The 15129-nt window shown below is 36.8% G+C and overlaps 1 protein-coding gene across 3 annotated transcripts in view; it reads right to left on the bottom strand.

Moving 5' to 3' along the window:
• Positions 1-2901: 2901 nt before the first annotated feature.
• LOC121323219 (cytoplasmic protein NCK1-like) overlaps positions 2902-15129 on the bottom strand; it is a 55089-nt gene continuing 42861 nt past the window's right edge. For all 3 annotated transcript variants that reach the window (XM_041264136.1, XM_041264135.1, XM_041264137.1), the window contains 2 exons: positions 4359-5077; positions 2902-3108 (listed from right to left, as the gene is read on the bottom strand). In XM_041264136.1, the coding sequence (XP_041120070.1) occupies positions 2914-3108; positions 4359-5077 (914 nt within the window). In that variant the 3' untranslated portion in view covers positions 2902-2913. The remainder of the gene's footprint in view (positions 3109-4358; positions 5078-15129) is intronic.

The raw sequence follows: 15129 nt of genomic DNA, 5'->3' as shown, positions 1-15129 counted from the left end.
TTAAATGCATCAAAGACAAAATAATAATACTACTACTACTAATAATAATAATAATAGTTAAAAAGCCCCAGCAAAGCAAATGCCATGACCAGCATACACACCCACAATAAAGGGTGCATGCTCTAGGAGTTCAGCAGAAACATTGCAAACACTGGAAGCACCAGGGATTCATAACATCTACATATTCCTAATATCTTATTTCTTAATATTCTATTAAGGGTGTTCTCTGTGATTCTCTATTGTTGTTTCTTTGATCATTATCTGCATTAATGGTGATGAGATGGGATGAAGATTAGTATTGGGCTGTGCACTGAAGCCCATAGGTAAAGCATTGTGCACTGAAGCTTGTGTGGGACACACATCCTTCTGCACCTCGATTCCCCATAACACCACCAGAGGAGTCTCTTCAGTGTTTTTTTGCTGGAACAGTAAGCAAGGCAAATAATGATTTAAGCAGAAACATAAAATCATTCAAAACATGATTATTAAGACATTTAACAGGTAACAAAATAACTAAGGAACATGTAGATGGTATACGGCACCCCTGCAAGCTTTGGTTTCTCACAAGGCACAAGTTTAAAACAGCCAGGGCATTCTCACATTATCTGGCCGCCGACAGCCAACTCTTTTTTGGCTTAATTTTAGTATAAACAGAAAAGGGAAAGACATACAAGCAAACATAAGCCCCTTTCAATTTAAATCTATTTATTTTTTTCTTTTTAGGAAGTGACAAACTCCAGCAGCTATTGTTGACATTTAAAGGAATCCTAGTTGCATTACAACTCTCTCACTCACAGTTCCAGGGACTGTACCATTTCTTATTGAGAGCTTTCATCCTCCTCTACCTTCTCAGACCCATAACATGCTAGGGCATAAACCCTGGGTCCCCATGTAAAAAACAAAATAGGCTGAGTCAACACACATACATTCTATCTATCTATCTATCTATCTATATATCACACACACACACACATACTATATATATATATATATATATATATATATATATATATATATATATATATATATATATATATATATATATATATATATAAATGAAGGCTTTCCAGAGCCAAGACCATTAACAATGTGCACATGATACAAATATTACGAGGACTGCCTATACACTAAATCTCCTGTGGCTGCATACAAACCCTTCCTGACAACTGACAAATCAGTACAGCTTTTTTTTTGTCAGGTACCCAGAAAGTCTTGTCAAGTTAACAGATTTAAACAAGCAAACATGTGGGCTATGTCTATCTGTTACCAAAATTATCATACATGCGAATCAAATGCTAAGAGGAGATAAATAATTTGCTTTGGCGTATAGTCTTAAGGTACAGGTTGTTTTGCCTCTTTGCTGTAGAATACGCTACCGGTTTCTATATCATTGCTTGGATTTATTTCCTATCATCCAAAACATATTTTAAAAACAAAAAAGTCCAGCTTTTATAAATCTCCTAGGTGCCACACTAGTACCCAAGATAGCCATGATCTTGGCTATGATACTTTTCTCTCAGCTAACAATGTCACCTTGGCTAAAATTGATTCCAGCAAAACTGCAGAGGGGAGGGGTGGTTGCATATATCTTGGAAAGTTAAATAATTTAGATAGAACAATTCGATTATAAAAGTATATATGCAGTAAAAGGAAAAATACTACAGTAGTACTACTAGTACAGAAGCTTAACATCTGTAATTGATCTTCTCAAAAGGGATACTTGATGCATTTGCTACAGTTTCTGTGATGAATGCTTGCTGCCAATTCAACTTTATATACAGTTTAGCTTAACTAAAATGTTCGGTTCTTTGAACCTTATTTAAACAGAGCAGCATATGGTTGCAATAAATGTTAAACCCATCCAGTGAATCGGAATATTGTTCTGCTACCGGTCATTATGCCTTGTGAAAAGATGATCTCTTGTGTGAAGCAGTCCCATTTAAAATAGTTCATCTGCAGTCTAACGCAGAAACAGGTGTGGTATAGAGCTCTGTTACAGTTGCACCTCAAAGACTATTTTCAGATTTACTTTTCCATGTATCCACGAATGCTAAATTATAGTAAACAATGGTACAGCAGTTTATACTCTTCATTAGTACTTTCAACATTGCATGTCTGTACACACAGCTAAGAAAGACACTTTCACTCAAAACAGCTGAACAATAAACTGAACGAATATGCATTTTATTATTAATATCTGTACATTTGTATTTACTTTTCAGTACAAGACACTAAAAACTATTTCATTAGGTTGTTGTAGGATGGTCTGTTTGTAGTTATACTTTTGGTTTCTTCCTTTCTTGCAAAGGTTGCATCTTACATTGTGAAATGATGGCTTATGTTGACAACTGAGGCAAACAGACAAAAATTACGGTTCTTTCTTTTTTGGCATGTTTAAAAAATGACAGCAAAATGGTTTAGTGTACTGTACTTTAACTGAATTCAATTCAAACACCATTTCTTACCCTTAAAATAAACTGCCAGCAAAACTAAAAACAGCATCATAACATAAGGCAGACTTCTTTACTATTATTGTTGTTGATGATTACTGGTCATTTACAGGAGTAGGTTTGTTGAAATACCAAATTGAAATTGTATCTTCCATCTGTGGAAATTGATAAAAAATATACTTTAGCTTTAAAATGACATCATGGGGCTATCATAAAATGGATTTTCAGGGCCAGAGGATCACATTAAAAAAGGAGAGTTTTAAAATTGGAAGATATACTAACAAAAGAAATTGGTACAAGCTAAATAACTGTTGTAGTTACTATACATACATACATACCTATGACCTAAAAACATGAACTGAACATTATTCAAGAAGTCTTTTTGTTATATAGCATCCACAGTAATTTAGTTCTTGACCACCAGCTGGTCACAATAAAGTATCCAAGTTTATTTTTCTGGTGATCAAGACAAGGCCTTAACGAGGTACAGTTTATCTCCCTGTTCACTGGTAAAAATGGGTGCCTTTTTGTAATGTTCCACCAGCTCTTCCATAGAATCGAATTTGCGCTGTCCAATGCAATAGAGGCCATCCTTTAGCTGCACCTTGAAATGCTTATTTTTGCCTTGTGCTTTCAAGGAGATTGAGAAGTCATTTGGCTAGAAAAGAAAGAAAGAACATTAAAAAAAAAAAATACCAAAATACTCTAGTTATTGTTACCATGGACACAGAAATACAGGTGTAACTGGAGTAAGACAATCACCGTTTAAAAATAAACTGTTCTTTATCTAAAAAGGAGTGTTAAAAGGTTTGACAAGTTTCTTTATGCCTTTGAAATAACATTTCCATGGCTAGCCTCTTTCAGCATGCTGGGGTTAGTTCAAACCATAGTGGTGGTATGCAAAGAATTCAGCATGTGATCAAAGACATGGAATGCGTAAGAAACTGTGATGTAATCCTTAAAATGCAGTTCAAAAAGCACACGAAAGCACATTTGTACAGTGTTTGGTAGTGCTCAGAGATGTTTAAAAGCGATGGAGATAACAAATATAAGAGTGGGAATACGTTATGCACACATTACAGAAGGTTTGTGCCAGGGGTTCCAAAAGTATACCAAGTAGATTCAATTTACTTTTCCTACGACAAAACCCAAGTACAGTTCTACAGCATAAACGTTTCAATAAACCCATCTCTTCATTGACAGAAATTCATATCACCACCCTGGCAAAACTGCAGTGGGAGTACAGGAAGTGGCTGCTTCGCTCAAGACCCCTGTCCTCGCTTATACTTGCATTGCTCACTATACTGCTTCTAATTTACTTTATAGATTTGTCCACTTAGTATAGACGGTCACAGAACCCATCACAGCTGTCGTGTCAGAACTAGACGATTTTACTTTGAACTCCAAATTGAACCATCTATTTAAGTTAAACAGGATTCCCCTAAGGTATCTATGGCTGGAAACATTTCTGAAATGCACATAAGGATATCATTGTCCATTTACACTTAAATAATGTATCCAGGCTGTGTTATGTAACTGCATTCAAGTTTAGATATGTGAATGTGTAGCTTCTGTTTTTCATAAACATATATATTACATGAGCAGGTTTTTCCAGGTTAACTTTTTTTTTTTTTTCCCCCCAAAATGAAACATTGTGGTTCCACCCTTGAGAGCAACTGTGACGTTACTTATTTGGTTAAACACACTGACTACTCTATCATGCGAGGCACGGGTTCACCAGGCCAGCCAGAAGCCATATCAGACACCTTGACATTTCACTCAAACATTAAAAAACAGCTGGTAGCTGAAAGTATAATAGGTGCAACCCTGAAACCATTATCCTCCTAACCATTTTAACTAGCCTACAACGCTCTCTAATTCATGTTAAAGCCCACTCATTCAGCTTACCGAGGACTCGCTGTCTCGAATAAGGAAATCTCCTTCTTCCCCCCTCTCATTCAAAGCCATTTCCGCCTGATGTCTCGTTACCTTCCCATAGTACCACGGTCTGCCTGCAAACTTCCCTCTGGTGGCTGGCACTATGTAATCGCAGTCTGGTGGGGGGGGCCCGGCACTATTTGGAGAGTTCTGAGAATTCGGAATCACGTTCACATAGTTCTTTGGCACCAGCCCCACTTGGCCATCGCTCTTCCTGCACTTCCACCACTCTGGGTCATTCTCTGGCTTCTCGACAACATCCATGATCTCTCCCTTCTCGAAGTTGAGCTCCTCGTCATTGGAGGAGCTGAAGGGGTAGAGGGCTTGCACCACGTGTAACACACGGCTGCTGTTGGCATTATGCACCACGGCAGCCAGCTTTTCAGTCAGTGAGCTCACAGGGTCTGCAGACGAGCCGTCCGAATCCTCCACCACGTAGTTGGAAGGGAACCACCCCACGTGCCCATTGTAGCCGCCCCTCCACCAGCCATCGCTGCACTTCTCCATGACTATGACCTTCGTCCCCTTGACCAGAGAAAGCTCGTCCTCCCGCTCGGCTGCGTAGCTGAACTTGACCAGCGCTGGCAGATTGAGGTCATAGAGCCGCTCGCCATTGTCCGAGTAAAAGTCGGCGTCTGCGTTTGAAGCAGTGTCCCTCATGCTGGTTTTCCGCTTCACTTTCCCAATTCCTGGAATGTACAATAAGGAGATGGTTAGCTGTTTCTTTTGTACGACTGCTTGTGCAATGGAATCCATAGGATTATGCATGAAGGGGTACTTAAAATGGTATAGAACACAAAACAAGAAATATTTCATACAACTCACATGAGTATTCATACCATTTTAATGAATTTTTACAAGTCAGTTTTGTAGTCACCCCCCGCCCCCCACCCCCTCAAATGTAGAAACACTTTAGTTTTTTATATCACCCTGCACATATATACAGACATGATATGAGGCAATATCAGTGTGGCTGCAACACTTTGTATAGTCTGTCGAGACCCAAGCAAGAACAGTTAAATACCATCAGCCAAATGAAATGATTTCGCTGGCATAGCCTCAATACAGCATATGCTCTCTGATTGCAAGTTTTAAAACAAGGTAATATATTGCAACTATCTGTATACAAAGTTTTATATAAATGCATGCAGAGTCAAAAACCAAGTCCAAACACTGCAATCCATTTTGGTGGATATCAAGGGGGCTCAATGATCGACCAGTAAGCTATGACCAACAATTATTAGCAAGATTTACAATACAGTCCAATACGTAAGATAGCAATAATAAAACAAAGCAACAAGAGAAACTTAACAAAAAAACGCAATCAAAGCATTTTTAATATTAAGCATAGGTAGTTATAAAACAGAAACTTACCACTCTGCTGTTCAGGATGTTTTTTTTTTCTTAAATGCCCAGACAACCAAAAAATAAGCTGAATGCAAACTGTGCAAGCGACTCGTATCATGGATGCATAGCAATTGCTGCAGTTAAGTAACAAGCGTAAGTTAATATTATTATTAGTACTGAATTAATACTTTTAGTAGTAGCAAAATGTGACTGATAACTTGCTTGGAACAGTGACTGTAGAATAAAGCTTTGTCCGCTGCAGTTGGTACTGGTGCAATGCAAGTTTACTGTATAGATTGCAAGCAGGCTCAATTACGTGCAAATAAAACATGTATTTTTTTTTTTTATTATTATTATTTAAATTACAAAAACATGATTACTGTTCTATATAACATATTTTTAAACTACATTTGTCCTGAGATTCACCAACAATCTTTTGCGATCCACATATTGGCCACCACGGATCTAAATCATTCCTTAGCGAGTCACTGTTTGGCAATGTTACTAAATCCTCTCCAGTTCAACCCTTTGCATCAAGTCACCCAGGAAACTCCCTCACAGTTAATCTCTATCCAGTGAGTCAAGTCAAAATATTTGCTTTGAATGCACAAGGCAATGACAACAGATCTGGGTAAACGGCTTTAGCAGACTGTAGCCTGGGACGTCACTTCTGCTTGTAAAATAAATAAATGAATCACTAGAGTGCCAGGTTTGCTTTTGCAAGTTTGGCTCTCTAGTGTACAATTACACGGGAGGTGAGGTACTAATCTGGAGCCCAATGTGCGGTTTTTGTGTGCTTCTTTTAATAGGTTGGTCTGGCTTTGTTTTTTTGCTGGCAGCTAGGTGGGAGGAAGATTCAACTGGAACCACACAATAGTGTGAAAAGGTTCCTGATAAAGATGCACAGACCACCAGTGAGCTGTTCAAAAAGTCTACAGTGCTTAAACACTAAACACTCCATTGCTGAAATGTTTATCTTCTTGATTCTCTAGATGTTAAAGGGTGCTTCTAGCTCAGACGGCAGGACACTGGCACAATAAGAAAGAGCAGGTGTATTCACACAGATACTGTGGTCAATCTTGCCCATGAGACGTGTGGAAGATTAAAGGGTTAAGTCTGGATCCCAAAACCAGCAGAGAATGGAGCAGTATTGCCACCATATACTATCATTGGCCATTACTATTTTCCTACACAACCTCTGTACTTAAGTCGGCACCAAATAAAACAGAACTAAAATAAACATGCATGTGCACTTTCATGTACAGCAAGTGAATATAACAACCATAAAACTGGAGGCTTTATTCCTAAACATACTGTGTGTATTTGGTTTTGACCTATACATCTTGAAAACTTCAAATCAAGCATGTGTTCCACATGCAAACTACATTAAGACAGCCTTTAATTACACCGAACCCCAGTGACCAAAGTAACTACAGCTGTAATAATGCAAGCACACCCAACACATCTTTAGCGCTTTGTGAAGAAGCTCTAACTCTACTTGAGTGCACCCTGTTAATGGGCTCCACAGCACCAAGAACTGTAAGGCTCAAAATGCAAGGCCAGTCACAGAATTGAGATTCAATACTAGATCTCCTGGCTCATAGCTTTCACCAGGCAGCAGGTACAAGTTTAAAGGCAGGAGCTCTAAAACACCACCAGCTTTACATTTAAAAAAATAAATAAACTCGACAGGGATAAAAAAAAAAAACAAACAACTACATTATAATTATTAATCCTCTGAAGATTATAAAACAGTCCATACTAAAAACACACATATTCATAGGTCAGCACACACAATATTAGACAACTGTTGAGTCAACAAGCATTTCTAACATTCAACATTACCATTTCTAGGCGTACAAGTGGTATTTATTTTCTAGTCTGGCTAGCCATGAAAGATTATATCAATGGTAAGTGCAGGTACACATGACAGTGCCTTCCAGTCAGGGCTCAGGGCATTTACTATGGACAGGAATACATTCCGAGTCATGTGACCTATGAGTAATCATTTCTTTCAGTTGTCAAAAAACAGTTTTAGTGCTAATTATTTTAAATACAGTAAGATACCGGATTTGCACAATCAACACTGGTCTCTAGTTCCTTGCATTACTGCAATTCAAGTAAGAATGCCACTGAAATAGGTCTAACCAACAATTTATTGACCCATTTACAGGTTTGCCGATTTTTTAAAATTGAAATAGATTTAAGATTTTTTTCAAATTATGGAATATTTAATAGTGCTGTAGCTCTACAGTACCTCCAAATACTATAAGTTTAACCTTCTTAGGGTTTGTGAATAGTTACATACCAAACCAAAATTACTCAATCTTAATACTTAAACAGCAAATTACTTATTGTGGCACTCTCTAAATGTGAACTATAATATGCTTTGTTTTCTAAAAAGGCTTTCTGGAGTGTCATCACAGCCATCATTATTGCATCACGCATTGTCATGGTAACTACAATTTAATGTGCACAAGACAGAAAATCCCCTTTCACACTTAACTAGGTATTACATCAGCACAAGCATGTCTTTTACATCCTTTCTCAGTCTTTCAGTCTCCGGTTTTCATGTATGTACAGTTGCAGACATAAGCATTGACACCCTGTATATGAAACAAAGTTTTAATTCACTAATTTATTAAGTGGAATAAACATTGTTTGTTAAACTATACTTATCAGGTCAATGAAATATCTCGGTGGTGGCTGGTGTGGTTGGGGCTGACAACAGTTCAGAGGGATTTCCAAATATTCCCCCCTTTAAAACACATTTTAGAAAGATATCACTTAAGAGGGAGGTGCCGATTAAAAACTTGTAATTACAAGATGAGACTCCTTGCATTTACATTCATCTAGGTGTTGTTTTCAGTACCAATCATTGGAAAATGGGAAAAGTCTTCCGATAATCTTAAATATTTTAAGGACACCAATTGCTGGTCATGCTGCAGTTTGCTGTAAATGAAACAAACTTTAATCTCAATTATTATGTAATGTGGTATGTATGTTTATATGTGAAATATTAGAAAGTAATAAACTGAGCTATACAGTATTTAATTACATCATGTCAACTTTAGAACACAAAAATAAGTTGTATAACTATGGTACATTATCAGAGTGGCTGTTACATGGAGAAAATTAGTCTCTACTAACTTAAACTTAGCACAGATTTTTATAAGCCCTTTTTAAAACATTTCTTCAGACAGGTACAACCAATTTCAGACATCATAATAATAAATTGTAGTAATACAAAAATATAATGATAAAAGAACAATTGAAAGGCTTTTCTTAATGTATGCAAAGCTACATGGGTAATATCTCTGGTCATATTAGCCTAAGGCATTATCAGGTTACAGAAAAAAGACAGGGGTAACATACAAAACTGGACAATGTGTATTCACTTGAATTACTTGATAAGAGAACTACAGGTCTAAAGATGACCGTCCAATAACAACATACTGCAGCACAAAGCTTATTAGACTGAATGACTGGCTTAAATTCAATTTAAAACACAATAACAATATTTAATCTTTGCCTCCATCTTATTATAGTAAAGGTTAAAGAAACAATGAATATTTGACTCACAAAAAAAAAAAAAAAAAAAAAAACTGGCAGATGCAAATTGCAATGAAAGAGCAGACAGCAGATTCCAAACCAATTCTTCTTTCAGTCCAAACTGCGAGACAACGCAGAGCAATATTTACAGCTAACCTCGCTGTGAGGTGTACAATTCAATTGAACGCGTGTTTTGTTTGGGGAATGGTTTATTTTAAAACGCATAAAAGCACAGTACGAACCAAACCCTCAAACAGTGCAGTCAAAAAAAACAAACAAAAAAAAAAAAGTAAAAACACTTGTTGGGAGTGAAAACCAAAAATGTGCTGAACTGTACAGATTAGAGACGGATTAAATAAATTGTGTTAACACATTTGTGTCTTTAGAAACAGAATTGAACTAAAAGACTACTTGATAACATTTTACATTTTTGATATATATGATATATATATATATATATATATATATATATATATATATATATATATACTATATATAGTGCTATATATATATATATATATATATAGACACTGTGTCTATATGATCATTACCTGGAACAGAAAACTAATTTGATTATAAGCTTTACTCTTTAGAACAATGGATTCTGTAGTGAAGATGTTTCACCTTTGTGCTTTACAACTGATAACTGGAAAATGCTGTTGATAGCAGAGACAGGTGCAGGCCTCCAGGCCAAACTGGACTGCGCCAAAAGAAATAAAAACAGCACTGCTCAATATTAAAAGCTAATATGTGAAGCAAAGACTAATAATCCTACAAACTCATTTCATCTGTATTATATCAAAGCAGACTGAAATTAAGTTGCACGGTACCTTGATGATATAGATCTAATAAAAACAAATAAAGACTGTTCTATAAACTGTTAAAAACGTTATTTTTTTTGTTTTTTGTTTTTTTACTTCAAACAGCTTGCACTGTCCAGCAATGTTTCGGTTTTGAAAGGCACATTTTATCCAGATGTTCCAAACCAGTCTTCTCTCTAACTGCCCAAGTGTTAGTTTAACTAAACTAACATGTTGATTTCCTCTTTGGCATTGATATGCATATACCTTAAAGCCAAACAGCATTTACAAATTTGAATTAAAAAAAAGCATAACAGAAAATCAGGATTACATTTTCACTGAAACATTTTCCATTTCCGATTCCAGGAGACAGTAATTGCCCCCCGAAACATTCAAACTGAAATCAGATTTGAGGCTGTTGGCATTTGGATTCAGAGCTACAAGGCTTTTCCACTTTTCTTGTAAAGAAAATACACACAATACAAGAAATTCATTTGTTTTATTGCTGTTGGGTATAGCAAGCCATTTCACTATAAAACACTGCCAACAGGAGTTGCAGTATACAGTAACCATCTCATAATATCTCAAGAACGTTTTGACAGGTACTCAATTATTTTTACGAGTTTCTACAAGCATTTGGGTTGCATTTCGTATTTTGTTTTGCACCATGCAAGCATTAATTTGAGTTATAGATGGAGTTTTACTGTGAGTGGGCTAACACTGCCTGTTGGCTCTCCTACTTGCATTGCTGGTACTCAGCAGCTGCTTTGAGTTCTTTTTCACTCAAACAGGCCTCTACTGCAGCACCTACAGAACTGTACTGAAAAAATGTACATATTTTGATTTTAAAAACGCAAGCTTGAATTCTGTTAGTGATAAGGATACAGTTGAATCATGACTTGTGCTCAGTCAAAATTATTACTATGGAGGCAGGGCAGCACCACATTAATCAGAAAACCATTTTTTCCTGCCATTTGTGTTCACTGCTTATTACAGATAAACGCCGTTTATCGAAATAGATGTTTAAATTGCCACAGAAAAATGTTAACAATTATAGCAGTGATACAAACATTGAATCATCATTGTACGATGAAGAAACAATTCAGTTCCAAGGCGTCAGTCAACTGATTTTCAAAGGAAATAGCTTTTCACTGACTCAATGGATCAGACCTGGTGGTGATACTAAGGCCAGCGCACACCATTACAAAACTGTCAGAAGCTAATACCGGATGAAGGAAAAGTATGAGGTAGGCATCATGTTCAAGTGGTTAACACAACATGCTGGAGGGGGATGATGAGATCATGCATTGCCACCATCCATAAAATAAGTTAGAAACTAAAAGATGGAAAGCAGCATCAGCCTTAACCTTTGGGGAGAAGAGTTGTCCGGGGGCAGTAAACTCACCGTGCTTCAGCACCCTGACTGGTCAGGAAGAAACCAGCCAGTCTTGGCCTAGCCTTAAGTGTTCAGTAGCTTGGCAACATTGAGGGGAAGATTACCATTGATTTATTTTAAACTTTGTACTGTAAATGCCTTTCAAAACTCTCCAACTGTCCTGTCTCAGTCACATGGACACTGAACAAGACTGATCCAGCATCAAGTCTGCAGAGGTAGCAACAATTAGTCAGCACATTTTAATCTCAACTTAAAAGCACCTCAAAGCAAAGGTAAGTTTCACTCGCATAAAAGTGAAGCCAATTTGGAGCTCAAGTGCCAATTGTGTCATTTTCTGAAACAAGAAGGAACGAAGACAGTGTTAAAGACTACTATATTTATAATAGCTTTTAAAGCCAAGTAGAATTATAGACAGAAATTAATGTATTGGCATGAAACTGGCCAAGCACAAAACAATACTACTAAAAATAAATGTAGGTTTGCTACAAGTAGATACACGAAATATAAAACTGTCAACTGCCCAGACGAATATGTTATGAATTGACTACAGTGCTCCCTCGCTATAAGGCTCTCGATTATAACGAGCCTCAGATATAACGCTCCTACAGCATGTCCCCCAATTCCCTATACTAGTGATTCATGCAGTATTTCTACAGTAAATACAATACTGGTGTTGTTCAAACTTTAAACAACTTTTCAGTCTAACTTCCACTTCTGTCTCTCCCTTTTGATAGTGTCTGTACTGCATTTGTTTTATAGAACTAAATAAATATTAGGCCTATTACGTGGTTATCTTTCCTATTAAGTTTACTTTTTTGCTGCAAAAGGAGCTGCAGCTTTCTCCAGGAGACAGGATGCTTCAGCCCTGCCCCGGCTGCCGAACCTGGGGCGAGCCCGTTCCCTCTTCCCCTCGCCCAATCTGCTCTCCTCGCACTTAGTTTACTTGTCTGTCGCTTCAAACTGAACTCCCGACCCCTGTTTAGACAGGCTATTTATAGTTTAAAAACGGCTAATTAAAATGATCCACGAGCAGGAATGTTACTTTTTTTTATTTGCTGGAAATGTTTCAATGCTGGAAATATAGCATTGATTACATGGTGCTTTATGCACGGTTAATTCATGGAAAGTTACATTTTTGCTTCACTATATGTGCATTATAGAGAGGGAGCTATTTTATTTTGTATTTTAGTCAAAAAATAAGCGTTAGAACCAAAGAGCATTAATGACGCTCTTTGGTTATAATGCTCATACTGTGTGTCCTTGGAGACCCACGTTATCGCAGGGGAGAGCTGTATTTAAGGCACGTTTTACTTCTACCAATATCTATTTTTGCTGCATTTCCTTTGTCACAATTAAGCAAGCACTGTCTCTGGCTACTTCCATCTCTCCAATACCATCCTGTTCTATAATTAGGAGCTTCTGTTTTATTAATTAGATTTTTTAGTGCTTATTTTGAGCGATTTGAGTTATGTAAAAAAATGTTTTTTTTGTTGTTTTGTTTTTTTTCTTCCCCCAGGGCTCATAGTTTTTATACGCTGTATGAAATTATTGTTTTCAGTTACTTTCCAAAATGCTTGGCCGCTTTTTCGGTCACAATAGCAGTAACTCGACAGTGCTTGCGTACTTAAGTTGTACCTTTTGCTGTCTTGCATAACAAAATTCTTATGGTCTCGGAAACATTCTTTTGTGTATCTTGGTATTGTTTTACATTTTGCCACAATTTGCTATTCTGTTTTAAATTCTCACTATCTAACTGTAATACAGCTTTAAATCCCATGAATAAGCCTTCTACTGTAATCTCTTTTTAAAATCTTACAAGTGGAGTCTCCAAGAGAAATGCAGAATTTGCTGCCACTCAGTAGTTGGGGTGGGTTTAAAGTATTCAAAACAAATCAATGATAGATACGAGTCAGGAAGGAGGGACTTTGTCCAACTGCACGAAAAGGTAGTTTGATTTTTGAAGAATGTTTTTTTTTTTTTAAGGTCACCGTGAATTGTTACCATTTCCAGTGGGAATTTTATTTTACATTTACGGTGTTTATTGGCTATACACCGATTTCATTTTTTGTATCTGGTTATTTTACCATAATTTTTTTTTTTATCGGTTAAAACTGAAAATCAGCAGCTCTACTTATAATACATACAAGTCAGTTTAACATAATATCTATTAACAGAGCATTTTATTAGCATTTTGAATATAAAGACGACTGAAGGCTCAAACCAGCAATGTAACAACAGAGGGTGCTCGATGCTACTGACATTTATTATGTAATTTTTGATAACATATTAATTAAAATTAGAGTAGACATGGGTGAAAAAAACTCAAACAAACAGCAACGCCCACATCCTTTTGAAAATGTAGGAAAGATTTTCAACATTTTGCAACCTTGTGTGAACAAAATATATATTTTTTGGCGCCTCTCTGGGTTTAAATTATCCAAGCAAAATATAAATCAAGTCGTTCTCTTCCTCTGTTTCGACTGGAATCAATGAAGAAATGACATCACAAAACAAACTAGCTGAGCAAACAGTCATGGTTCTCAGGGACCACTGCTGCTTGATAATGGGGAAAAACTGGGTGAGTAGCCTTCAAAAGCTCACCCGCCATTAACTAGCAGCTTGCTTCTGTGGAATAACACAAAACAAGGTGTGCAAACACTCCACAAACACCCCACAGTGACAGGTGATATCAGTCACAGCGTAGTACAGAATCTGCATATCTATCAGAGATGCTTCAAATATATTCTTGACAATTTCCCATTAAATTTGATGCACTCACATGCAGGACAAAAAGAACTAGCACAAATGTGCTCCCCAGAGGGTCATGAAGACATCCACTTTTAAATTCAACTGGTGCAGTATCTTGTTGCATCACACTCAAAATAGAACCCCCCTGTTTAAAGAAACCTATTGATGCAGGATAGTCCACAGCCAGATGAGGCAGACGCTATCATAGGCACTGCATAAAAAATATACACTTAATAAACTTATGCGATTATGTCCTGACATGTGACTGTTTGAAAGAAAAACGCAACGAAAGAATGCAGGTCTGTCAACTTGAAGCAGATGACGAGGTATACAATTTAAAACCTTAATTACCAATTCAAAAAATATATACTGTACTCTGTCATTATAGTTGGGAGCCATAGTTAAAATGCTGTGCTATGTGTTCCACATATAACATAATATAATACATGTAGTAAATTGGGAGACAGCCATCCTGCACAATACTCTATGTTGTTGGTGTACATTACATGCAGTTTGCATTGTGAATACGAAGTTTGGGATAAATGCCCAGTTTTTGTCCTTTTCTAAACTCCTTCAAAATAGAGTAGGCTAGCATCTGCTGTTTTTCTCAGCAAAAAATACTGGTATTGTATAAAAAGAAGGCATACCATCTGTGTCCGAGACACTGTTTCCCCCTCACCGGATCCCTTTGTTAACAGTTTGCTTTACAGGATAAATTTAAACATCTACAGTAAATAAATGTGTTGGCTAAATAATAGTCAGTGTGTTGGAATAAATAATTACCACTGCTGCTAGGCAAATATCTTAGATGAACAGGAGGCAAACCGTCAATGACCGCAATGCAAAGTTCTGTATATTGAAGCTAAGGTTTCAAATATTAGGAATCTGGATGTGCATA

The sequence above is a fragment of the Polyodon spathula genome, chromosome 11 (genome assembly GCF_017654505.1).
Source record: "Polyodon spathula isolate WHYD16114869_AA chromosome 11, ASM1765450v1, whole genome shotgun sequence".
In the NCBI taxonomy this organism is placed as follows: Eukaryota; Metazoa; Chordata; class Actinopteri; order Acipenseriformes; family Polyodontidae; genus Polyodon; species Polyodon spathula.
Note: the sequence above shows the minus strand (reverse complement) of the source record. Positions and strands in the feature narration are given on the sequence as shown.